The following is a 26,810-nucleotide window of genomic DNA, read 5'->3' on the forward strand; positions in this document are numbered from 1 at the left end:
GTGTGCCTTGGCAGTGTAAAAAAGAACACAATGGTGCTCTAGGAGGAGATTCAGGTGATAAGGTGTCATTTTCAGACAGGTTTGTATATAAATGGATCAGGACAAAAAGGGAGAGAATATTTTTTCCTGAAACTTTCAGAATCTCTTTACACAGAGGGGACACATGTTGAGGTGTACAAGACAATTAAAAGTGGATTTTGCATAATAGGTGACCTTTAAACAAAAAAAAGCAAATCTATCTTTAATCTACTGAAGAAATAGTAACTAAACTTTTAAGTTCATGATAAGAATGAAGAATGTTGGACAGTCATGTTACATATATGACCACTCCATGCTAGGTATATTGTCTCTTTTTTATGTATTTTAAAAATGGGGTAGGTAATTTTGGAGAAACCAGCTTGAGTGCGCTAGAATTTGAAAATACACAGCCGGAAAAGATCTGCCACTTCCTTCCAGAGCCCCTCCTCCAACACACACAAACGCGTACATGCTCAATGAGGGCACGAGATAAGTTTGTGCACAGATGGAAGGCAGGTAGGTAGGCAGGTAGGCCATCCAGTTATTATTTTTACAGTACTACGGCTTCCACAGATGACATTATGTTATGGATTTTTTGTCAAAGCACTTAAGATATTCATTGCTATCGGGATGTTAAGAGCATTCCATGGAATATAACAAAAAGTGTATCTCGAGCCGGTTTCTCAAACTTACCTACCCCACCTTTAAGGTTTAAAGTTAAGAATACCAACCTTGCCACCAATTGCTACGGGCCTGTCAAAGATGCCGTGCATGCCTAAAATGGCAGACTGTGGTGGATTAATTATGGGTGTGCCGAACATGGACCCAAACACGCCGCCGTTGCTGATGGTGAAGGTTCCTCCGTCCATGTCCTCCACAGCCAGCTCATTCTTACGGGCCTACGAACACACGCCAACAATAAGGATGGATCAAATGCTGAGGAAATCTCCAAATGAAAACCTGTGAACTGTAAAAGAAATGTCCGAAAAATGTGTCATAATATAATATAAAACCTCACCTTTTCTCCCAACATATTGATGGCCTTCTCGATGTCAGTAAAATTCATTCCCTCCACGTTTCGGATTACAGGAACCACCAGACCCTGAGAGAGAAGTTATATGACTCAATTTTCTGCTCTTCACATTAGAGTCAAGTGAAGCACTTACACTCAGCATTACAGTAAAAGGCACTTGTCTCACCTTTGGCGTGGCCACGGCAACACTGATGTCCACGTAATCCCTGTACACAATCTCTTTGGTTGTGTCATCAATGACTGAAAACACAGAGGAATTGGTTAACATTGTAGACAAAAGAAATATGAATTCATGTTAAAAGTGCTAATCATCAATACAATTTACACCAACGTTCAGGGCTGCATGATTTACATAATGAAAAATACATATTGCATAAATGTTGACTTATACTGTAATTGCAATATAATTAGCAATATTTGAGGGAATCATTGTTTTAACGTTATTCACATAATCTAAGAAAATATATTAAAATGGTGTGATTTTGTAGAGGATCTGTAGTCAACATGGATTTGTATTACATCTGTACAATACTCTTTGTAGGCTGGGACTAGCTCCACAATACTTCTGCCTTTACCAAGTATTGAACTTACTGCGATTTGGATATTGCACAAGTCAATATTGCAATTTTGATTACATTTCCATTTCTTGTGCAGCCCTCCTGAAGGTAATTTCCTTTTAATGGGTGCCATGTTCTGTTACATGCAAGTAAAAAGCCACAGACTTTTTCAGATTGGTAAAAGCCAGCCTCAGTGACCCCCTCTCTCCTTCATTGTGGTCTATCTAAATAGGTCAGGGCAGTAAATAAGTGAGTGTTGGGTTTGAGGTTTGCAAGAGAAATCTACTGAAGCTTAAATCGTTTTCTTCCTTTCATCCTCTCTCAGTGACTTGTATTCTATCCATACGTGCAAAGACGCAGCCAAGCTGTCACCGCAGGGTGAGGTTTCACTGTCGTTTAAGGTTAGATACATACCGCCGTTGACAGAAGGTTGGTCAGCCAGAGCGTAGGAAGCAGCCTTCACAAACGCAGACATGAAGCCCAACTTGATGTTGTGCTTTTTCAGGTACGCATCTTTGTACGTCTTCCTCATCTCTGAGATGTTGCTGCAGGGAAATAGACAAAAAAAAATGCAAAGATCAATTAACTAGTTGTTACAAAGGCAACAAGCAGGGCTGAAGCAGAAAATGAAGCCCTTCAATGTGAAATGTGTTAAAAGAATGACTAAAACATTTTTTATTACAAAAACCCCCCAACAATGTGATCTTTAACATCCCCTTCATATTTTAGCAAATTGTGTTCATTTCTGAGAACTGATGGGCGGACTGGCTTCAGGAAGGGTTCGCACTCAGGTTATGAAAATAAGTCGGTTACTTCCTTGTTGCCGAGTTTACAACAAACAGCAGCAATTAATGAATGATGTGAATTTTTCGAAAAACTAAAGTATAAGCTAATATAAGACAATCTTTTCCCAAATACTGTAACAGCAAAAACAATGTCACAATCTAAAAAAACAAACAATGCCTTTTTGTGGCTATAAAAAAAATGCTGTTGCAGATAGTGGTGAATTAAAGCTATTGAAATTGGCCCTCTAATCGTTTCATCATTGCTCATTTTTCTCGTGTATCTCTCTTTTTAATTGTTTGTTTTCCTGTCTCTAACCCTGTTGAAGCTCTAGGGTTTCTCCGCTAACATAATTAGCCCCTCCCAAGACACAGACTCTCCGAGAAAGGAGAGAAGAAGCGATAAAAATCTTCACTTTCTAGGGCCTGTAAATCTTATTGGGCTGTCATAAAAGCCCATATCGGTTGAGGCCGCTCTTCCACTCAGAGCGCAGGTCTCTGTGGGCCCCTACAGATGCTCCAGCCTCCTGCTCTGACTAGCTCCTTCGGCTCCAGATGAGCCCTAGCATGGGAAGTCTTCCTCCAGACCGTCAATGTCAATCTAATTAGGATACATAGAAAACCCTGAATAGCTGAAAGCTGACACCGCACATTTGTGGGGAAAAGAAATCCTCAAAGTGTCCTCTTCAGCACAGGGGGCAAGTGCAGACAATAACATTTCCTTGTAAATTAATAAAACCGGTTTTAACAATTCTTATCTTCGTTTTAGATGGCATTACGACCAAATATTTACATTCCAGCGTTTAAGAGGATATCGGGTTTCAAAAAGCTTTTCCTATTGGGCAGATTCCAATCTATAACCATTTGTGCAAGTGTTGTTTTGGCTTTTAACAGGCAGTGTGTATCCTGTGTACTGCACACAGGCACACTCACAAACATGCTCATTTATAAGCAGATTTGGACACTTGTCTTTTTCCCTCAATGGCTTCAGTTTTCATGTTAACACAGGAAAACATTTCTAAAAAAACGCTGATGGGTTTATAATGTAGGTCAACTAATAGAGTTTCCTACCTCATGTCGACCTCATTAAACGTAGTCAACATAGCGCAGGTGTTTTGGGCTTCCTTCAGTCTCTGGGCAATTCTCAGCCGCATGCGGTTCATCTTAACCTAAAACAAAACATTTCAAATTCAGTTCTCAACTCTTGCACTACTATACAGATCCATTTCACAAACTATACCATCAGATACCGCTTCATGTTATTTAGGTGTTTGTAGAGATCTTTGCACTTTACCCTGGTCTCTGTCCTGGCTCCTTTAGTCGCCCCCTCAGCCTGAGCCGCCGGTGCAGCAGGAGCAGTGGGCTTGATGGCTGAAACTGTGAGAAAGACAGAAATACGCCTTTAGTATCTCCAGACATTGGGTTTAGTGGCACTGGTGAAAGCCACTGCCGACGATGAGTAATCAAGTAAGCTAGAGGTCAAGAGCACAGATGTCAAGTAAAACTGTTCTCACATGACACGGACCGTCTGTCTCATGACGACTAACCTGGTTTGGTGTCCATAGCATGTGCTGGCACAGGTGGCACAGGGGGCATAGTGGTGGGAATGGGGCCCACAGCTGAGGGGGGAGGAGGGGGGGCAGCAGAAGGTGGTGGAGGGGTGGCGGCGGCCGGGGCCTCAGCTTTTGGGGCTTCTGCAGCTTTGGGAGGACCAGCTAAAGACAGAAGCGAACCGTTTGAGACAGACTTTACATTTTTGTCTTGATAATATTTTTTATATCAGCACCGTGTACTTTTTAAAATAAAATGACAATACACGGACCTCCTTTTCGAAGCGTGAAGAGTGCATTTCCTCCCTCGACTTTCCCTCCATCAGGGACCAAAAGCTCCAGGATCACCCCAGCAGCAGGAGAGGGAACCTGCACTGATGTCTAATGGGAGGGGAACACATAAAAGAGATCATCATAGGTTTAAATAAGACATGGAAAAGTTCTATACATTTTCAAAATAGCCTACATTTGTTGCCAAAATAATGACCGTATGGTTTTATTCTCGCGTAAATTCTCATATTCAGTCAGGAGAAAAATCAAACACTTTAGAAATAATCTCCAACAAACATGATTTTGTATTTGTTATTTTGGGGGAAAAAATTACGTGCCCCAATACTTTCACTATTTATGTGCCAAAACAATGATGGCCTTTACATTTGAAGGTGTAACCGAACAATCAAAAATTCATAAAACATTTACTTAGTTTACCTTATCAGTCTCGATTTCACACACCACCTCATCCTCGGCAACGGTGTCTCCAACAGCTGTAAGAAGCAGGCTCTATTTTAGGAACAGAGTGCAGATTGACTAACTTTTGTTTAGTTAGTCTATGTATCCATCCAGTATCTGTTCCTATTATTCTTTACAGTGTGAGAATCTATTCATGTGTGCAAATCAAATTAAAATAAAGTTACCTTTTTCCCATCTTACGTCTCCCTCTGTGACAGATTCAGCAAATGCAGGAGTATTGACTGTGACAACTTCCTCTCCTATAGAACAAAAACAAGTCATAGGAGATGCATTTATTTACTCCTCACATCAGTAGTAGTGATTCAGATAAGTGCATGAATAAAAAGCATTTGGCTCGAAACATACTGTGGGCTACAGACGTCCTGAAGTACTGGATTTGGAAGACGCTGGAACGAGGATCAGATTTTCTGGAGAGAAACAAAATAAATGAATTCAAAATTATATTGATTAATAGCAATTCCCAAAACTAAACAATTTGTTTGACTTGGAAACATCTACAGTGAGAATGTTTTACTTAAATTCTGTCAGTAAATGTACTTGTGTTACTTACACATTGTTGTTCAGAGTGATAGAATGGCTAGCTGATAGAGCTGTAAGAGAATGGACAAGGAGAAGTGTTATTAACTTCTTGCAGCAGGACTATCCAAAATCAAAGATTGGCATTTAAGACATATCGCTTGAACAGTAACCAAACATACCTGCCGTGGCCCGACGTGCAAGTCCATTATTCCCCTGTGACAAAACACAGTTAGGATTTAAAAAACATTTGCAACTTTTTTAGATGAGATTGTGCAGAAAATACAACTCAACAATGTTTGGAACATTGAAACACTGACATCAAGGTCAATATCTTGCCCCTTATGTCTAACAGTGATAACAGTTGAGATTCAACAAAGGATTCAACCTAAGCAAGATAAGTCAGTGCTGTCGGTCAAAGGTTATTGCTACGCGTTAGACATGACCTTTGACACAATCAATACATTTGAGGCAAACAGGTAGCTTTGTGGTATTGCATAAGAACTGCAGCACCAAATGAATAAACATGTTAACAGGCTACTTGAACAGTTGCCTTAAAGCCTAATGTTATACTACTTATCTTACTGACAAGCTGACATACACTTAGCAGGACTTTCTGACATTTGACTTTGCTTACATGCAGCGACAGAAAGCTAAATCAAAGGAATAAACCATTAACACAACACTTAATAAAGTTAACTAAAAGGGGCGTGGTTTTCTCTCAATAATCACACTATGACCTCAGCATGATAGCTAGGACCTAGCTAACCTACCCGTGTATTTAGCTTAGCGCGGCTAGCATTTTCTTACTAGCTACCAAAACAATATTGGATAACTTGTGTAACTAAAGATGGACACTTTACTCTCTGTGTAACACCTTTAACATTAATGTGAATTCGAGACAAATACAACACAGAGGACACTGCTTAACACTTTAATACAGACTACGATACAGAGTTGTGCAGGGAAGTGTCAAACTGTCCTTGGCTTACAATGTTACAGCATGACCGTGGCCTGCAGCTAATGTATGCTAGCTCTGAACACACTACAGAGACAGCGAGGAGTCCTGCCCAGAGAGGCAACGACAACAGGTTACTTGCGTGTTGCCTACCTGGCGGATGGCAGAAAGGGAACGGCCAAAATTCCTGGTGAGACACCGGGAATGGGATAACATAATGGCTGTGTGACAGCAGCCTGTCAGCGGAAGGGAACTCCGGTAACACGGACAAGTCGGACGCGCAAAAAAGCGAGGAAGTGGTGAGGGATAAACCAAGTGCTCCGAGAGGGGGGCAGGCTGGAGTCTAGTGGTCCCCTCTGACCCTCACTGTGGGCCTGTCTGGGCTGGGAACATATATTTTCTATTATAGTCTCTATATTTACGTTGTTACATGTAGGCTGTCTGTAAAGGTAGTTGTAAGGGTACCGTATTTACACTTATACTGTGTATCTACAAAGTGTAAATACGGTTTATAGACAGCCTACATGTAACAACGTAAATATAGACTATAATAGAAAATATATATGATAATATTTAAATGATATAGGACATTGCATACGGGTAAGTATAAGAAAAAATGTGATTTTATAGAATAGAATAGCGAAAAGTTAAGGTAAGTCTAGAGGGTTATGATTTTTATTAGCATAATGTATCTAATTTCAAGTGTATACTTTGTTTTCACTTATTTATTCTTTGAGTTTACGACTGCTTTGTTTGTTTTTCGTAAATGCATGGTCCAAAATTTGCCCTTTTGAGATAAATACAATTATTGAGAGATTAAAGGATAGCAATAGAGAAGTCTTTTATTTATTTAAGTTGGCCAACATCTACATTTTCCAGTCATAGATGAATATTTAAACTTTTTCCCTATGAATACTTGTGCATATTTCCAAATTGACAATAAATAAGGCTTCACCCACCTATTCCTCCAACACCTCACTAATAATACTTTCCTTCTCTTGACATTATGTGGGTGATTTGCTTTCACATGGCCACGCCCCAGCTGCGTGATGCCTCTCCTGCACTCCTACTGTCCACAGCCCAGTGTGCGCAGGCCATCAGCTCGGCAGCACGTCCCGGCAACAGGTAAGGTCCCATCACAGCCGCTCTGTCTCTGTGCACCGTGGGGAAACTGCAGCCTGTGACACAGTGCATGCCTGCAGCTCACCCGTCTCCTGTCTCATCACTTCAGCTTGACTTTTTTTTTTTTTTATGAAAAGTGCTTTTGAAAAACTCATGCATGCTTTTACAGGACAACAGAAATTATAATGATATGATTGGTGAGTTTTTTTTGTATTGGATTATGAAGTGTTTATTGACTGTTGACATTTTTTATAACTAAAATATATATATATTTTTAATTGAGATGATGTATACAAACGAGTTTATCCACAAACAGTAGGTCTGCCTGCTATATTTCAGGAAATGTCAAACTGTAAAAAGTAAAGGTGACTTTGAAATGCTGTCTACAAATTGTAGGCAAATTAAATCCACTCAAACTTTGCTATGAGGGGTAACTGAGTTACAAAACAGAGTTTGATCTTTCTGAAAGAATGCTTAATTATGTCAAAGTAAGAAAAAGAAACACAAGGACGAATCTATCGTCTAGTAATAAAATGTAGAATATCCGTTTCAAGTCCATACGTTTCATTTAAGTATTGAATTAGTTTGACATGTCATGCTGTGAGCTACAGCACAGAACATATTATAAAATAAACACCAAAAGGGAATGAAGTTATTATAGAATCTGTAAATTGAGCTTTTTATATATTTATCATCGAGAATAATTTCTTGATCATTCTTTAAGATGAGAACCAGACAAATATAAAGAGGTTTTCATGGTACTTTCTTTTTTAAATAATATATACATGGAGCCGTTTGTTGTGCGTGGTCTATTGCTGTCAGAGGCTATAATTTACCTTTCATGGTTATCAGACAGTCGTTCTTTTTATCCTTTGTGTTATCCATCATTACAACCCCAAGATGAAATGATACAAAAAAAGCACTCCCTTATTAAAGAAGATCAAGGATTTCTTCTGCGTCTTTTTTTTTTTTTTTTTTTACAGAACAGAGCTACTTGCGATTTATGTAGGCTTCATTGACTTTCTATCATAAATAACAGTAATTCTACATTTGCTTTTTAATGTGGTAATTTTAAGTTACAAAAGTGAAATTTCCTAACATGCAGAATCACCTGTAAATGTTGTGTATAGATTAATTTACCTGAAACAATTTAACAAATGAATAATATACTTTATTTTTGCTATGAATCCAAGGAATAAAGAGACATTACTGTTTAAATTGAATGTCACTGTTCAGAAATAGGCATGGAATAATGTATATGCAAAGATTGTTTTATTAAAAGTGTAAAAGAAAATACACAATATAAGAATGCACATACAGGATTTAAGAATAATGAATGGCCAAAGCACATTTTATATTAAAATGTTTTTTCATTATGTATGATTTTTACTATCTTCTATTTTTCTCTCTTTTCAGATTCTTGCATTTTAAATAACTCTGGTTGTGCAACGTGTGTAGCCGAAGACAGTTTTTCTCATCGAGCATGAACCTCAGTCTCCCCGACCAGACCATGCACAACTCCAGTGAAGGCTGCCTCGAGGACGACAAACCTGATGTCATGTTGCCTTGCTTCCGCAGAAACATGTACGACGAGCCTCTGGCCTCATACTCCAGCGGATCCATCATCTCTCAACTCCTTCGCAAGACAATCCACAACAAGAGGGCACTAGATGAAAGCCATTTCTACCTTTCAGGCTCCGCTGCGGCTGACTCCAGCCAGGAGGACCAGTGCAGCGTATCCTCAAAAGACAGCACTGTGGAAGCTGCCTCCCCCGGCGCTCATGTTCCCACAGGAGCCGGCACGGAGGTGGAGCATCCCATGGCTGACCACCTGCAGGCCAAGAGGGCCAGAGTGGAGAACATTATCAGGGTCATGGCGGGCTCTCCCAACAGCCGGCAGCCTGGAGACAGCGAGAGGTGTGACACAGATGCCAGAGACACCAGAGAGGCCAGAGAAGCATACAGGGAGAACAAACGTAAACAGCGGTTGCCTCAGCATCAGGAACACAGTGTTGGAGGGCCGGCAAACAGAAGACCCGGAAGCAGCAGCAATAGTGATAACTGCAACAAGGATGAGGAGTGTCACAAGCTGAAGGAGCAGTTGCACAGCATGCAGAGGCTGCTGCGCCAGCTCCAGGAAAAGTTCCTGCATGTTTACAACCAGGAGGACCCTGAAAACAACGACAGAGATGACACAGAAGGTGTGGAGCATGAAAGCACAGAGTCACGGTATGTAAGCACTGAAGATGATTTTGAAAGGAAGAATAGCAGGGTGACTGCGGAGTGTAAGGACCGAATGAAAGTAGTTGGTTATCTGGTGCAACAGAGGGAGAGTCGGAGCCTGCAGGACACCCTGAAGCAGGAGCTCTCCAGGGCTGTGAATGACTGTGTGGACAGAGTGTTCAAGAAGGCGTCCTCCACAGGGCAGGATCTGTCCCCTCAGCAGCGCATGTGCTCCTCTCCAGAGCTGCAGATAGGTGCAGACAGGAAGCGCCCGCAGGCCGGCTCCTCCCAGGAACAGCCCCAGGCGGAGGAGGCTGCGGTGAAGCCCTGCTCTTTGGAGTATTATGAAAGCTCCGAGGCTCACAGCCCACCGGACCAGACGGAGGCACTGTCACTGGTGGTCCGCAAGCCGCCCGTGACCCCTCTGAGCTCAGTCACCCCGACAGTGAAGAGGCCCTACCCCATGCACCAGAATCCATTTCAGTTCAGCTACAGCACCCCTCTGCACGACAGTCAGATCCTGGAGCATCTTCTTAAGTACGGGCCACATTCCAGTTTCGGGGGTCACCCCTGCATGGCCCCATCCATGGACAGGAACTCCCCAGACTCCGTGGACATGCCCTGGGACGCCATCGCCATGAGGTCCAAGGTGACGTCCAGCCACCTCGCCCACCACGCCCGTGCCTCCGCCCTGGGGGCAGTGACGGTCGACAATCTGTGTCTCCCCCACGTCAAGATCGAGTGCGGAGAACTGCAGAGCATGGCCGACCGAAACCCCTACATGTCACTCAACATATCCTTTTATTTAAAAATAAATATGTGGAGCCAGAGCGGTTTGATTTTCTTTTTAAATGCAGGATTTAGAGCTTTGTTGTGTAATAATGATGATAAAAAAATAGACAATAGATTAAAAAAGAGACACAATTCAGATATTTTAGTTTTTTAGTATTTTTTTAGTATTGGGTAAATACAAAACAAATATTCTAGAAAGATTACGTTTCTTTATATATAATTTAATAATTCTAAAACAATTGACAGAATTGACAATGAAAAGCAACACCAGATCATTCTGTACCATTCCCCATACAGCAGGGTGTGTGTGTTATTATCTTATACTGTATTTACCTCCTTCATTTCATACAAACTCCCTATATGTTAGCTCTTCCATTTGAACAATGGCTGGTTGAGGTTCATTGCAGCATGGGCAGTTCCAGTAACAAACTTCAAGGAGAATTTTTTCTTTGATCTCGCTAACCCCATAGAAAATTACAGCATCTTCTTTAATCTGAGCAGAGTAATGACTTTAAGTTTAGAAAAAGACAAATAAAAAGGAATACAAGGCTTTGATAAGAATTGCCAGGAACAAAAGCCAATTTTTCAAAGGCAGAGAAAGCATCGGTTTCTGTTTCAGGAAGCGTCATTTTTTCAGACTTGAAAAGGTGCAGGATCTATTTCTCCATCATCAGAGTGATAGGGGTGCATCTAAAAGGTCACATCTGAGTGCTGCTGGAAAGCAAAAGTGCCTCACAACCACCACACTTGAGCTCTTGTCTTGAGCATTTGTTGTTGGATACCTTTGTCAGAGTGTACATGATTGAAACAGAGTGCAAGATAACAGTTTTTCTTAGCCTTAAAGGAACTCATAGAAAATCCATCTAGGATAAGATGTTTAATTCAGGGAAAATGGGTTTATTGTTTTTTTAATGATGTGTTTGCTGACATCCACAATCTAAATGATGAATGATGAAATGTAACTTCTACATTTCATTATCCTTTGCCTAAGAAATAAATAATTTCGTTACAATCCGTCTTTATAAAGTAAATCATTTTAAAATAGTCAGAGAAGTGTTGTTGATTCTCTTGTCGCACGGCATAAGAGAGGAATATAATGTAGTGCCTGTCAGGATTCGCTTTATCTTTACAGAGCAAAGAGCTCTGCTTCTCTTTGAACAATACCACATAAATCTTTCATCTTAACTTCCGTATTTCAAAGCAAGGGTTCCCCTAATAAATGTATTGTGTGGTGACCTGATAAGGAAATATTATGTCCTAAGGCATGGTGGTGGACTACAGAGGATATGCTCCTGACCATCTTCATTGCCATAGGGGGTATACTTGAGAAGATATTGAATTATTTATCATAAGAAATAAAGGAAATGTATATATTTATATATATTGCAATTTTTACCATTCAAAACGTGTACAATTAAAGCCTAACACATCAACTCAAAAACATTTTTATTAAAACATACTACTAAAATACTTAAAAATGTGATTTGTGATATTGGGCTATATAAATACTTTTGAATTTGAACTACATGTAATTTAAATTTTGTTTAAAAAATTTCCATTTTTTTGGCGTGTTTCTTTCCAAAGTAAAACAAATATAGCACCATATGTCGTCTTTTAAATCAACTTAATTATATCCGAAAACCGGCTTCTTTTTTCAAAACATTTCAAAACAAGCTGTCTTTACTGCCAGGCATGAAGTGCTTCGCTCTCTAATTAAAAATCCCTAATCTAATTGGTAATTCTGTTTTGCCAATAAGCACATGTTAGGGTCATTATTGACTCCCTGGTTAATGCCGAGCTGTTCTTTAGGGAAATTCAATTTAGCTGAAGATTGAGGCAACACAATACTCTGGTCTGCTATCACTTTGCATAGGACTGCATGCTGTGTTGTATTTAATTGTCAGGTTTTTTGCCTTAACGTTAATGTGAACATCCAGGAGGGTCTCACCCCGAGCCATCTGAAGAAGGCCAAGCTGATGTTCTTCTACACCCGCTACCCCAGCTCCAATGTGCTGAAAAATTTCTTCCCTGATGTCAAGGTAATTACATTTGAACTATAATGTGTCAAACAAGTTGCAGGATTGTTTGTCCTGCGTTAAACTCCCCGGTATCTACTTGTCAGTGTGTGTTTGGGACAGAAAAATCAGCAGTGTGTCGGAGGAGAGAAACAAAAACGCAGAGGGTTTAAATAACAAAGCCACTGAGCTGCTAGTATGTCCTGGGGGCAGAGGGAGATACAGGGGCATTCTCTCTTTAAAAAAAGCCACTCCAGTCAGCAAATGGAGTGACAAAGGACTCTGTAGGCAAGGCATTGCTATTGAGTGTCAACAGAGAGTTGGTATTAGAGACTTGTGCGGCAGCACCCAGGCGGCGATGAGCTGGGCCTAAACACAACATCCTGTGTGTTTTGGCCTTGGGCTCGTGTCATGCCTCCTCCTCTTCTATCTCCTCTTTTTGTCTTCTCTCTTGTCTCCTGATCTGTCTCCTGTTGTTAACTCTTCTCATTCATCCTATTTATCTCTGCTTCATTCTTTTCCAATCGGAGCATCCTTCCTGCTTATGTTACAAGCTTACACCCATAACTCCTCTCCTGCCTGCCTTTCAATTTTCTCTGGAGTTTCTGTTCCTTCTCCTCTCTATCTCTATCTTCTCTCTCTGGATCTCTGAGCCAGTGCGGGCCCCTGCCTCTCAATCTGCTCTGACCCCCGGGGTCAGGGGGGAGGATGCTGTTGCTGCAGCCCTGCGAACGTCTCCTCCTTGCTTACAATCCTGTGGTGGGAAGTGGCACTGAACAAAAGAGCACCTAATCCCAGTGTCTGATTCCATCCTATCAACCCGAGTCAATGAGAGGGAAGCTTCCTTCTGTCCTTATGCTGCCGCTTTCTCACCCACCACACCAGAGAGAAGAAGCGTCTTTGATGCCTGCCCAGCCCTTAGGCATTTTTTTTTGTCTTTCTGGATGAGGAGATAGAATAACAGGACTAATGTCAAGACTGAGTTTAGAAATACAGAGCCCTGACAGATGTTTTTTCACCATTGGTGGGAAAAGCTCAGAGCAATTAATGTTGCGTAGAGTGACAGACCATTTGGTGCCATTTTGCCCTACAGGTACCAGTGCAGTCAATTATGGAAAGGGTGGTTAATACCAAAGCGTCAAACGGCCATTTGACTTTTTAATTGAAAAGCATGGAGATTCATATTTTTTTTATTTCTGCATGCTCTCAATGAAGTCTAAATGGAGTTCTGAAATTACAATTTTAATTTATCACTAAAAGGGATGATTTCTGCTTTCATTTGCTTCCTCACTGAGACATCAAAGGTTAGAAAAGCACTTCTGGACTCGTTGGGTTTTATTGTTTAGCTCAAGGACACTTTAGCTGGATAGTTTATTGTCGATGCAGAGGCTTCGGTTGTCAATCGGCTGTAAACTAATCAATGATATTAAGAGACGTATTTGCTCTCTTCATTTCCAGTTCAACCGCTGCATCACCTCTCAGCTGATCAAGTGGTTCAGTAACTTCAGGGAGTTCTACTACATCCAGATGGAGAAGTTTGCCCGCCAGGCCATCGTCGATGGCATCAGTGATATCAAAGACATGACGGTTAGCAGGGACTCGGAGCTGTTCCGGGCGCTGAACATGCACTACAACAAAGCCAATGACTTCCACGTAAGTGTCACTCATTAGTCATTTCTCCTTTATGTTGTGGTTTCAATGGTTTGCATCAAGGTCTGATTTTTAACTCATAAAGTTTGGTTAAAAGAGGTACTGCTCTCATTCTGAAAGTATTCTGTGCGATGGATAAAGGTTTTCTTCAGTCAACTTTCATCTGATAAGAGGTAGCATATTCTGTTTGTTTAATGTCCCCCAGCTAAATGGGTGATGGTGGTAATGGAATTCAGTATAGTACATAAGGGAAAATATATGTTCTAGAAATGTATATTTCAATATTCAATCAATGTGATGCTTTGAAGGCATAAAAAATGGCATTGCCAATCATTAGAAGGATAAAAAAATACAACACACCCACTCCTGGTCTTATATTACAGATATGGGTAATGATGTCTCTGTAAACAGCCAAAACAGCTAGCTTGCCTATGTCTGAAAGACGACAACATCCACCTTTCAGCAAGTCAAAAATTCACAAACTGACATGAAATATAAATTGTTGAATCGTTGTTTCTGTACAGACAAAACAAAAAGATATAACAAAGGGTGCTTACTTGCTATCTACAGACATAGCGAGGCTAGCTACTTCCCCCTGTTTACAGCTTTATGCTAAGCTAAGCTAAGTGGCTGCTTGCTGTTGCTTAATATTCAACAGACATACATCTATTGACTGTATGAATCTAACTTTACCAGCAAGTGAGTAGGCTTATTTTCCCAGAATGTCCAACTATTCCTTTAACACTTTGTAGTTGACACATTTATCCCAGTGGTTAGTACCTGCTGAGGTATGCTCTCCTGTCAGCATGTGGTCACATACTGTATTATCTGACCTGTGTGTCACACTGCACCTGTGGCTGGCCAGCCTTTACAGCCATTATCTAAACTCCAGAGAGATGCTTTATCAAACTGTGGGAAGAGGAAGCCGCAAAATCCGACTAAAACAACTCAGGATTAGAGGACCAGTACGCCTGAGCGAGACTGAGATTGCTACTGATGCGGAATGCTGAGAAAGACGCTGTGGATTCCGAGGGAGAAGGGCCGTTTGGTGGGAAAGGGACGGGACCGTTTTCTTTACCTTGGGACCAAGACATTCCTTTCCCAGGGATGCTTTTGTGTCGGGAGATGAGGGGAAAGAAAAATAACTTATGCCAACTGTTGTGATAACTAGTCAGTGGATGGGAAACATGGGCTGCGGGGCGGGTTTCTCCCAGCATCCCTTGCATCAAGACTTCAATTGTTGATGCGCTTTTTATCCTGCGGTCGTTACACCAACTTAAGCCACATATAATTCTTAATTAAACATAATTATCCCAAGTTTAGCCCTAAATCTAACCTAATGAAAACATTTGTAATCTTCATTTTCAACCATATTTCTTATGGGATTTAAAATCATGCTTTTGTTGACTGGCTCTCACAGCGCTGGATAGAAATCTCACAATGCAGTTTAAGTTCAAGAAAACAAGACTAGCTAATCAAAGAGGCCTCCAAATGAAAGCCAACGATTGCAGCATTGCATTTATTGTATGTGTGCAGAGAACAAAGAGATCAGATCCCTTTCATCAGTTTGAGTGTTTGAAGAATTGCACTACAGGTCTTCATTTGATATGTTTTGGACTTTGAGAGCACTGAAGAAAGCTTGTTCAGTATGCTCATTGCACGAAGTGCTTTTTTCATTATTAGAAGATTTAACAAGATTGATTCAACGTATATGTTTTTTTCCTCTCTCTTAAAGGTTCCAGACAGATTCATGGAGGTTTCTGAGATTACCTTGCATGAGTTTTACAGTGCCATTTCCGCAGCCAAAGATTCAGACCCCTCATGGAAAAAGGCCATCTACAAGGTGATCTGTAAACTGGACAGCGACGTCCCGGAAGAGTTCAAGACATCTTCTTATTTATAGGCCGAAGTGGGGGATTAGAAAAGTGGAAGAATTGGAGTTGGTCACCTGACAGTATTATTTCATCCTTTATTGTAGTGCATTTTAGTGAGGTGAAATGTAGATGTTGGATAATTAATAATTTTGTAGATCTTAAAAAAACACACATCATTTTAAATATGAATAAGCTTTAGTCTGTAATGCTGTATGTTTAAAAAAAAAGAGAAAGAAATAATCTACAAACATGATGGCTCTTTATTCTATTGTTTAGTGTTTACTCTGTATGATCTGCCTCAACACATTTAAGGAATTTGTAGGTGTGTACAAATGTTTACAGAGTGCTTCCATTCTTTTTCAATATTATAAAACGATATAGTAGCCTGTTTAGCTGACCTAGAAGACTTTTTTGGCAATTACCGTCAGTATTAGTTTGCTTTTGACTCCTGGCTGTGTGTGTTTTGTAAATGTACATGCGCTACAGTTGAGTGCTGCATATTGTTATCTTTTATCTTGACAGAATGCGCATGTGAAAAATAATGCTGTTTTGGTTTAATTATGTATAAAAAGGTCATGTAAAGTACAATCATTTTCAGATATTTCATTCACAGACAATGTACTGGATGATTATTGAAATAAAAAATGCACTAAATTATAGAATATAAACTGTGTGATTATTTTCATTGCACATATTTAAAAAAAAAAAGAGACACACACAGGTAAATGCTTTGTTTTTCCAATTGTAAACGTTGAACTCTCCCTATGACAATACTGCGAGCCACTGTCGAGCCCCTAAGGTGCCTCTAATCCACGTCCAGCAGCCAGCTGTTAAATGTCCCCCAAACTATGCCGTTCACATTGTCCACTGAAGCCAATTCAAGTCAACTTTCTAAGGCCTGCATTCATTGTGCGGCCACTGCGGATGCGGACAACTGCCATGTCTTAAAAACAGCCACAATGCATTCCCTCCTAATGACTAACGCCCGAGGTGACCTCATATCAGTTGTGCCACCAAAGCAAAATTCCACAAACCCGTTGACTTTTTCTTCCAGGCACCGACTCAAAGCACGGCGGCGACCGAAAACACACGCAAAAGCACACGCACATGCAAGTATGGTGATGTCCCAAAAATCACAGATGGGCTATTTTGGATGACATGGGCTCAATATAAACCACAGCAGGGAATACAATGGGATAAATAAATGTCATAACTAATTGTTTATTTTACTTTAACGGTGAAGTATTTGGCACATCCATACAGATTATTGTACATTTACAGCCAATTCATTTTAAAGCAACAAGGTGCCTTTAAAAAAAATAAAAGGAAAGCTGCACAACAGAAAGGACCACTTTAATAAAACTACACTTTTTCTTATCACAGCGTGAGATTACATTGTCAGTGCGCAAAACCCAACATTTAATAGGAAAACCAATTAGGCACCCAAGCACCAATTACATCAAAAATGATAACATTAAGGAAATTAAAACATTAGTTGAATTGGTTGATGACAAAGACTGGAGACAATAAACCTAACTAATCTTTTAATAGATATTTCTTTTCAATTAGATCTGTCTTCTTCTTCAGTAAATTGATTTACATTCTCAACTGAATTAAAACGCCTCTGGTTGAACCAAAGTGCTTCGCTCAAATTAATTTGTTGTGTAACATTTTCTGAACAAGACTTGGTAACCTCTGATAAAATGAAGTTTTTCCTTCAGTTTGTTTAACTGCCTCTGGCTGACAAGGCTTCAACTTAAACGCTGCGATATGAAATTATGTTCTGTATTAGAGAGGCGCAGATAAAAAGCGGCATTCTGTGTAATGAAGAGGAAATGAAAAGCAAAAGGCAACAGGACGTCACAGAATTCAAACACTGTCGGAAGAGATGTCTTTGTGCTTTGCTTTCAATATATAAAAAAAGGCACATTTCTAAAGAAAAATACTGATTATAATAAAGCGGTAGTGTTCTCAGTCTCACGCTGAAAGAGACTAAATAAAGAGCATTTCAAATCAGTCTCTTAGTTCTTGGAGATGGATGCAGAGAAAAGAGTAACAGCATCATCTAGTGAATCTCTTCTGTAATACACACAGCACAGCTCGCCTCAAACATAATTCACTCATTTCTCTCACACAGTCTTCTTTAGTGTTCAGAAGAATATATATATGTTTTACATTGTAGCCAATCACAAGTCATTTAATAATTACAAATAATAATATCCTGCTTTTAAATTGTGTTAGCTGTAATTTGGCTCTTCATAGTGTGTATTTGCCAGAGTCAACAGATGTTTATCTTTTACGTTCAACTTGTATATATTACCTTTTGGTTCCGTTTTATATTCTATATTTATTATTTTGAGATGTTTATATTTTACATTTGTTTATTTTCTACTTTTCAAATGATGTGCAATGGCTTGTTTTAGCATGCTGCTGTAACGAATACAAATCCCAATTTAGGATCAATAAAGTATATCTTCACTATAAATCAGTATTTTAGGCCATTCAATATTCATCATATTCTGTGTACAAAAGTGTCCACATAGGGGTGCCCTTGTCACTGTGTAGAAACTGATCCTCTGCTAAGGGATTCTTCAACACTGCTCAGTTATTTCCTCACAGCAAGGACTTCAGGGAAACAGCCACTGTGAAATTTGTTATAATTTCAAACATTGCATTTGAGATATTTGTGGGTTAAGAAAGCATGGCTGATCGCGTACAGTGAGTATATTTGTGTGCTATGAAATTAATGGGAAATTGTCTCCTTAGCAGGGTCCTGGAAAGACAAAGACAGGATCAGACACCCCTGAGCTGGAGACAAAAGCAGCCGGGGGACCGGGGGCACTGGGACAGACCCTCTGGTTAATCTCCTGCTCATAGATACAGGCTTTTTTGTCAGGCTCACTCTGGGAGGGCGCAGGGAGCAATAGGGAGTGCAACTTGAGAATGGAGGCCGCTGACTTTAGGCTGCCCTTCAGACAACCACTTCTTGGTGTAGTTTGGTGTGATCACCAGTAAATCTTTATTAATTTTAATTGGAGCCCCCATTTAAAAGAGCAATTAAAGCGGATTAATCGAGCCCATCCCGTATAATGTCTTCTGTTAATTAGTTTGTCAGCACTGTTTTAATATCGCTTAATGACTTCATATTTCAGGGATGACATTAAAGGGATGCTGAAGGAAAAGAAATGGCCTTATCACAATGCACTGCTTTAATGGGAGATGTCCCCCGCCAGCGGGCAAGGTCAGGCCCGGGGCCGCTGGGGAGGAAGAGGCTTCAGGGTGGCACTGAGGCAGCCACCTCCAGGGATACTGCCTCACACACAGGCAGTGTTGTACACACACGTCCCCTTATTTACTGAGTCTACAAATCCGTGTGGTAAAGGGGTGAATGGAAAAGTGTGGATTATTGCAAGAGTGTTTGCGCTCTTTTGCCATGTATAGATTGGAGAAAAGATGGGAAAGTTTAGGGGAAATAGATGAAGACTAAAAGCCTCCAAACTCTAAGGTCAGACACATATTGCACCACAGACAACAAGCTACAGATACTGCATGTCATTCAAAATCATAATATCTTAAAGGGTCAGTGTCATGGCCATTTTTACTGATCATAATTCCATTGTTGAGGTATGCAAAAGTAGATGTATACTGTGCAATTTTCCAAACTCACATTGGTTTCTCAAACAGCATCTCTGTAAAGTATGTGTATTCACTCTCTGTCCTAAACGGCTTGTTGGAGCTCCTGCCCCCCCCCCTCCCTGTGAGCCCAGTGTGCTCTGATTGGTCGGGACGTTGAGAGGCTCGTTGCTGCGAGGAGCGGACAGGTTTCCGGGTCGGCGATACAGCGAGACACAGCTAAACTCATCCTGAGCACACACAAACACTCACAGCCGAAGTAAAAACAATAAGTGTGGCTTGATAATGAGTAAGAAAAAGGTTTATAACGCTGTGAGCATGGGTCTGTGGAGAGCATTTCTCCGCGATCCCAACTTAGTAGCCCGAAAAACGTTTATCCATTCAAACAGTCGTGGTAGATACCTTGTTTTTTTTACACATCATAAACAAACAACAATGAATACTTACAGGTTGTGTACCCGAACCTCCCGCTGGTCCAAACAAAGAAGGGACAGCATCGTTCTTCAGTGCCCTACACTGTAAATATCCAGCATGAATCGCTGAAAGGTTTGTGAAGCTTTGTTTCGTGAAATGCTGGCAGAGTGTGTGGCCTCTGGGTATCCCCACGTCACAGTACCCAGGAAGTAAACAATGGAAGATGAGAAATGTCCAACGAGGCGTTTTGGGGCAGCATAGACTGTGTTACGGCCCGTCCACACTACAGCTTCGACAGCTTCAAAAACGGTTTCCAACGCGTCTGCCCATTCACTTTGAATGCGGTGACGTCACGTTGCCTCGCTTTTCGCCGAACTGAATTGTGGGTAGCAGAGCGGAGCTTTCCTGGCGTTTCAGGCTGCAAAAGTTGAGCAATGTTCAACTTTTGAAGCTTCTGAAGCTTTCGGTGGAAGCGTCAGCCAATCAAATCATATGCCAGTACAAGCTCTCGCCAATCAAACCGCTGCTTGTGTGTCAGGGGCGGGAGATTCATGTGATTGGTTGTTGGTCGAGCTTCAGACACGCCCGCCGGCAAGCTTTTTTTGAAGCTGTAGTGTGGACGGGCCGTTAGAGTTTTACTCGCTACAGGGTGTACTTTGAGGGTTTTTGACTTTGCAGACCGTTTACATGCAGAAAAACCTTCATAACACACAAGGGGACGGGTAATAACCGGAAAAGCATGACATGGGACCTTTAATATCTGAATGACACCAACAGCAGTGGTTTCCGAAGTGGGGTACAATAAAAAGTGCTGCAATATTTGTATCATTTCTATTTTCTACATTGTAAACTTGTTTTGGGGGGGCAATTTCATCTTTATTTGACAGGGGAATAAAGATAATTAAAGATATGATGAGCACCCAAGGCCGGAATCGAGCCCAGGACATTGTGCTTGTATGGCACAGTACAGATTTGAATAATGACAGATTTTTGCCACTTGTTTCTATAGTCGATTTCACAATCCGTGGCTAATGTTGTGTCCATCTGTTTTCCTCTTTATGTTTTGTTTTAAAATCATTCTATTTAAATAGTAGAAAACAGCCGAGTTCTTTTTTTTTTTTTAAATGTCCTTATTTACTCTACTCATTATTGATGTTGGCTCTTACATTTTGAATTTTTTCATTGCTGTTTTTTGTTTATCAAGTTCATTTAAATAGATTTGAACAGATATGCATGATGTCATTTGAGGTGTATAGGGTGCATGTGTTGGATGGGAAAGAGGAGGAAAAAACCCTTAGAAATGGGTTTTCAGGGTCCAAAACTATTGGTAGCCACTGCAAACAAACAAAAGCCGAATGTCTACAGATACAAAATTCCTCTAAAGTGTTTACTAAATATAGGTAGAGCATTAAAATACTTTAAACGGTAGAGTTTACTCCTTTTTCTTGATACACCAGATGTTTGACAGAAGCACAGAACAGAAACTGCTCCTCTGTTGGATGTTAACAAAGTTCATCTCTTTTAAACAGAGATTTGATGTACTGTATCAGTGCTTCACATCGTGCCTGCACATTAGCCCAAGATGCTCCCTTCACAGTGACACCGAGCCAAAAGGTGGCCCAGCGGCAAGAAGTTGATAAAAACCAACAGCACATCCTCCTTATTGCAGCCCTGGCTGGCGTGCATCCCTGCTAATTTGAGTATGCCCTCGTACCTCTACTCTCCTCAGCAGATTCATAAATCTCATTCCCATTATCCCGCTAATTAGCCGGGATTACAGGAGCATGTAATGCCCCCGCTTCCCAATAGATTGATTGGAGGACGGTCTCTTTGTTTTGAAATCACTTCCTGATTGATGTACAGAGCCCTAGTTTGCAATTGTAATGGCCCAGATGTTAACAATCAAATGCGTTTCCGCTCCAGGAAGTAACAGTCTGTCATGGAAGAGGAGCCAGCCGAGCGTGTAACGACACATCACAGGAGTGTGGGGAAGGAGGGACTGCGGAGGAGTGGATGGAGGGATGGGGTGGGGGGGGTACTAGGTACAGGAGCCCTGGCATGAATTGCTACAAAGTGAGGGCACAATGTCTATGCCCACACTGCCATCTGAACTGCAGTGCATAGAAGGTTATGTACGATTTTTTTTTTGGAGAGCTTTATTCTGGATTTCTTTTTTATTGCTTGAATGGTTTCTTCAATGACTGCAGGTATTTAACATGTCCATTCTACGGTTTGGTCGTTCCGATTTAAGATGGCCATATTTAAAGGCATCCAAAAGCTTTTTTTTAAGGTTAGAAGACAAAACTTCACCATCATATTACTTTTGAAGGTGTTACCAGTGTTCAGTCTGTTAAAGTGATCCACTTCACCAACAGTAGAGGGCACAATTGTCTAACCAAACGTACTCCTTCGCTTTCCTCCTCATTCCCTTTTTCTTACCCTTCACCAATAAATCACTTTCGCGGATAGTTAATGGATATAGAAGCAGATCATGAGTGAGCTATCTGTGGGGCGATAATTTAAGTGAAGATCCCCACACTGATTGCAATGAAAGGTTATTTATTTCAACAATAATGCAGGACACAAAGGGGGAATATGGGCGAGATTACCAGCTAGGGTACGCTACAGTGCTCATCTCCAATGAAGCAGCGTGTAAATTGGGTTCACTTTCCCCAATGAAAATACAGACTGCAGTTTATTTCAACTTTATGCACATGGAAGGCTGTGCTTCCCTCTCAAGGGTGGCTGGGGACTTAGAGATGGCTGTGCATATGAGGGGAGGGTGGGTTTAGACCTTGAAAAATGCCCCTTTTGTCCCTGAGTCCCTGGAAGGCTGAACTACTGAGGTATAGTACCCCATCCAGCAGTTCCCACTCTCCTCTAATTAAAAAGCATGATGACAATAAGAAAACGGTCATGTTGGCCTGAATAATGGACAGAATAAGCACAGGCTCCTAAATGGGACTGAGGTAAACTCTTTGTGTCTATCTGCCTTTGTGTGCATGTTTGTGTTGTGTACACAGTGGAGCTGGCCACTATTGATTGACTGTGTTGGTTGAGAACCGCAGGGCACAGGAGCCAGCTCGGCACAGATACTCCAGTTCTCCCCTCATGCAGAAAAATGCATGATTAAGGCCCAACTGACATGTCTAAAAAGTCCTGGAGAGGGGAGAGGAAACAGCTCCATATGCTGCCCCATGTGGTCACAGCATCCTGGACGTATGGCACTGCTCACTGTCTGGTTCTGCATCACTTCCAGTAGCCTCTAATCACTGGCTCCACAAACAATGCACTGGTAAACACATGCCACCGCACAGTATAGGAACTTAAAAGCCGCAGCATGCAGACTTGGGTATACAATGTATACTTTTACATGTCTGTCATGCTCCAGGCTTTCAACCATGCTGTCAGCCAAGATATTCATCGGACATGGATCCAATGCTGTGTGAGATATAACCATTGGGTAAAGGAAGAGAGCCCTTGAGCTGCATGATAAGCACTGTCACAGATACATAACATATGTATCTATGCTATGCTTTGCTTAACGCTCCAGCAGGCTTTGGTTGACTTTACCTGGGGTGGCAGGTGAACTCTCCTGCTCAGAGCCACGGCTCTGGAGTGGGAGCATCAAAGCAGTGTTTGAAGTATAGAGGAGAGAACGGGCGGGCATGAAAAGCCAATAGGGGTACAGTGAAAGGGCGTCTTTAGGACTCTAAGGTTTGGAGTCTCCAGGGGGGATCTCTATCCCCAGATGGGCCTTCTGATGATCAGACTCCTTCCTCAGGGTGATGGAAGCTAAGCAGCCCTCTCAATGCAGTCTTCAGTCCAGATGGGTGGAGCGCAGGTCAAATCGTACCCAGACAACTGACTGGGGACATTTGGGTGGCTGGTCCCAAGGCTACAGCATGGGACAAGAGGGAACCTGCCTAAGACTGGCAGCTGCAGCACTCCCTCATGGCCTAACACACCCGAGGGTGAGCCTGCTGCTCAGCTTGTGCCCCAGTGGCATGTGACAAATGGTGACATGCTTCTGCTCCCCTGCTTTGTTAGATTGGTGGCCCTGATTGAAAGCAACGCAGCAGGCATCTCACTGATCCATATGTCTGCAGAGCGGCAGAGGGAATGGAACGAGAGAGGGGGTAGACTCATCTGCAGCTTTAGCGAATGCTCAGACAAATGAAAATAAAGTGATATCATTTCCAGCGCATAAACGTATGCAATTTTCTGCAATAATGGGGTAGTGGAGATGAGCAAGTGCACCGCCACCATTTTATTTACATATGGATGAGTCCATTTTTGTTTTTATGCGCACCACTCTCTTCATTAAAATGTGCAGCTCAAGTCGTTCAAAGCAGGATCATATTTCATGCAGGAATAAGGAGAGTTCCAAAGGATTTTGAAGAAATAAAACACGAAAGAAGACAACTGAGCCAGGCCTTCCACTGAAGTTCCAGCAGCCTTTATTAAAAGTGCGGCATGATTGATAACCTGTCAGTCATCGGAATAATCACAACCAATCCCGTCTCTCGCAGCCAGCTTTGCTTCCCGCCCTCATCCTTTATGCCCCTATCACCCCCAACACATCCACTTGGCATTGAAAAACCTGTAATTGAATGAGTTTTTGTCATTATTGTGATTAATCATATTAATTTGAACTAATTAAGAGATGGTTCGAAGTTATGACAATTAGATTAATGAAATTAGTTTTAACTTTTTTTTCACCCAACCTAATAAAAAAGGGAAAATCGGACCCGGACTGTTACGAAACAGTTGGCAATCTGGATTTTGGGACTAATTGAATGTCTGATTTTATTAATGATGAAATTTATAAAAGTCCTTGAGGGGGAAATTAACGCAAATTCAGCTGCTAAGAGTGGAAAATTAATTAAAATTCCTGGAGATATTCCTGTCATTAAAGGCACAGGCCCTGTTAACCCTGATCCTACTGTGAATGGCTAGTGTGTGCATGCAGGGGCTCTGAGTGACTGGGGGAAGAAATATGGGTTTTTAGGGAGGATAAATAAGCTTTGACAATAACTCATTTTACTTAGGTTATAAGGGTTAGGGTGCTGGAACACTTTGCATTTACACAGGTTTTCCGTTTACATGATTTTTAACACTAAAATCTAATCAAATTCAGAACACATAAAATATCTTTAGTCATTTTATAACTCTTCATTAGGCACATGTCTGCATCAAAGCAACAATAACCTAGACTTTAAATGGCAGACAGGGGTGGAAAGTGGAGGTTGCAAATAGGCTACGTTTACTGTTGTGACTGTAACACAATGTTTCTTGTGAAACCTAATTTGAGTATTTTCTTAAAACATTGTAATTTAAATGTTACTGGAGACCTTTCCATCTTCAGTCACCTACAGTAGGCCTACATTTAGAGTCAAATCCTCATAAGGGTAAAAGTCGTTTTTTAAAGCCCTGGAAAAAAATAACATGTAGAAAATCTGCTGCTGCAGCAGAAATTAAGCTGCTGTGGTTTCTGTAGCCGCAGGAGGGCAGAACTCCAGTGACACTTTAGAAAAGATGCTCAGGACTTGTATTTGTAGTGGAGTAATTTTACTGTGTTATTAGTAGGCCTACTTTTACTTAAGTTGCCCAAAGGATCTTAGTAGGCTATAAGCTCCTCTCTCTTACAGTTGTAAAAGCGAATTACCCACACTTTTATTTTGTCATTATTTTCAACTGTATTAATATGATAGGGACATTACCAGTTGCTCAGCCAACGGTGGTCTTTCTCTGGGTTGCTCTCTTGCACAGAGCATCCAACATAATTTTCCGCATCGCCGTAAAGGGCTCCAACACTTAAGTCCAAACGAAGGTAAGAAAAAGCAACAGCAAGCCAATTCTTTAATTCCAATGCAGTTATTTTCTGAAACGTCTGCAGTCGGTCTTTGGTAGGCTACATTGTAGGCTACCCCGTGAAATGGGTGAGTGCGTCGGGGTATAGGGCCAAACTGTGGGACTACGGTATATCCTAGCGATAGCTGAAAACGCAGACCGTTAAAAATCTTTAGGCCCGCAGTGCCCGCACGCTGGTGGAGAAGCGGCTAAGTAGCCTAGCTTCACTGACTGAAGGCTACAGACTGTGGGGGGCGAAGACGCACCTGTGCCGGGGCAGGGCTAGCCGTTTGTACGCACAAGTAAGCCTGCAGAGATGCAATATACATTTTTTTATACCAATGAAAAAAAGAAAGACTAATGTTTGACTTACCTTATTCACAATTCCACAGACCAGTGATACAACTCTAACTCACCCAACAGGTGTGTGCGTGGTCTAGTTAACATGCTAAATGCTAACGTGCTCATGATGGATCCTCCAGCGGTGACTTCTGAGTTTACTGAGGAACTTTTACCTGTGATGAGGTGTGTGACACTTCAGCTCAACATGTTTGAAAAAGTTAAGGGACACACTGGGAGACAGAGACTGCGTACTGGGTCCGAGAGGCTGAGTGGACTGGATATTTTACACTTTGGGAACTGAATACGTGCACAATATTCTCCTTCAGACAGGTGAGTAGGCTACAACAACACACTTGCTCCCCACATGAGAATGTTATTTGTTTGTTTTCCTTCAGCTGCTATGAAGGGTATATTTTGTAGGCTACTCTGTGTTGTGTTATGTGATTATGTTCTATTCTGATGTTGATTCAAGAAATGTCATGTTATTTCATTTATGTGGCTTGATTTTTCTTTTTGCACCCGTTGCGTTGTTTATAAACTCTTTATCTATGGCTTTTGTTTAATTGTCTGAATTGAGTGTACTTTTCTTGTGAATTTAAGGCTGCACAGAGGTCAGTTATGGGCACAGGCTGCAAAGTGCATCTTTATTTAAAAGACAAATATCATCTGATATATCGTTGGATTGGATATAAGGGCTCCCCGGTGTGTTCTGTTAATGAAACTCTCTG

General features: G+C 41.2%; 3 protein-coding genes across 4 annotated transcripts in view; 2 read left to right on the forward strand and 1 right to left on the reverse strand.

Moving 5' to 3' along the window:
• Window positions 1-26,810, forward strand: part of LOC104963667 (calcium/calmodulin-dependent protein kinase kinase 1-like) — a 366,751-nt gene that overhangs the window by 263,027 nt on the left and 76,914 nt on the right. The window lies entirely within an intron of this gene.
• On the reverse strand, window positions 708-6,402 carry dlst (dihydrolipoamide S-succinyltransferase). The gene is made up of 14 exons (XM_010792247.1): window positions 6,318-6,402; window positions 5,389-5,422; window positions 5,241-5,280; window positions 5,036-5,097; window positions 4,855-4,929; window positions 4,649-4,704; window positions 4,213-4,321; window positions 3,938-4,105; window positions 3,685-3,767; window positions 3,462-3,559; window positions 2,023-2,153; window positions 1,218-1,291; window positions 1,037-1,120; window positions 708-917 (listed from the first exon to the last, which is right to left on the reverse strand). The coding sequence occupies exons 1-14, from the start codon at window positions 6,378-6,380 to the stop codon at window positions 723-725; spliced, it is 1,272 nt and encodes a 423-aa protein (XP_010790549.1). The 5' UTR covers window positions 6,381-6,402; the 3' UTR covers window positions 708-722.
• prox2 (prospero homeobox 2) lies at window positions 6,391-16,477 on the forward strand. 2 transcript variants are annotated; one of them, XM_010792246.1, is made up of 6 exons: window positions 6,391-6,463; window positions 7,207-7,289; window positions 8,703-10,302; window positions 12,233-12,340; window positions 13,775-13,969; window positions 15,702-16,477. In XM_010792246.1, exons 3-6 carry the CDS (start codon window positions 8,770-8,772, stop codon window positions 15,867-15,869), a joined length of 2,004 nt encoding a protein of 667 aa, XP_010790548.1. In that variant the 5' UTR covers window positions 6,391-6,463; window positions 7,207-7,289; window positions 8,703-8,769; the 3' UTR covers window positions 15,870-16,477. The 2 variants fall into 2 exon arrangements, with proteins under 2 accessions (XP_010790548.1, XP_010790547.1); XM_010792245.1 differs by lacking the exon at window positions 6,391-6,463 and having other exon boundaries at window positions 6,620-7,289.

The sequence above is a fragment of the Notothenia coriiceps genome, unplaced genomic scaffold (genome assembly GCF_000735185.1).
Source record: "Notothenia coriiceps isolate Sejong01 unplaced genomic scaffold, NC01 NC01_scaffold00036396, whole genome shotgun sequence".
NCBI classification, from domain to species: domain Eukaryota; kingdom Metazoa; phylum Chordata; class Actinopteri; order Perciformes; family Nototheniidae; genus Notothenia; species Notothenia coriiceps.

Bases quoted from the DNA above. Each gene is read 5' to 3' on its own strand.
- dlst (XM_010792247.1), bottom strand. From the start codon at position 6,380: ATGTTATCCCATTCCCGGTGTCTCACCAGGAATTTTGGCCGTTCCCTT. The intron at 4,930-5,035 runs GTATGTTTCGAG...TTTGTTCTATAG, and splicing joins CAGGACGTCTGTAGCCCACA to GAGAGGAAGTTGTCACAGTC. The intron at 2,154-3,461 runs GTAGGAAACTCT...ATTTCCCTGCAG, and splicing joins TTTAATGAGGTCGACATGAG to CAACATCTCAGAGATGAGGA.
- prox2 (XM_010792246.1), top strand. From the start codon at position 8,770: ATGAACCTCAGTCTCCCCGACCAGACCATGCACAACTCCAGTGAAGGC. The intron at 10,303-12,232 runs ATATCCTTTTAT...GTTAATGTGAAC, and splicing joins ACCCCTACATGTCACTCAAC to ATCCAGGAGGGTCTCACCCC. The intron at 13,970-15,701 runs GTAAGTGTCACT...TCTCTCTTAAAG, and splicing joins ACAAAGCCAATGACTTCCAC to GTTCCAGACAGATTCATGGA.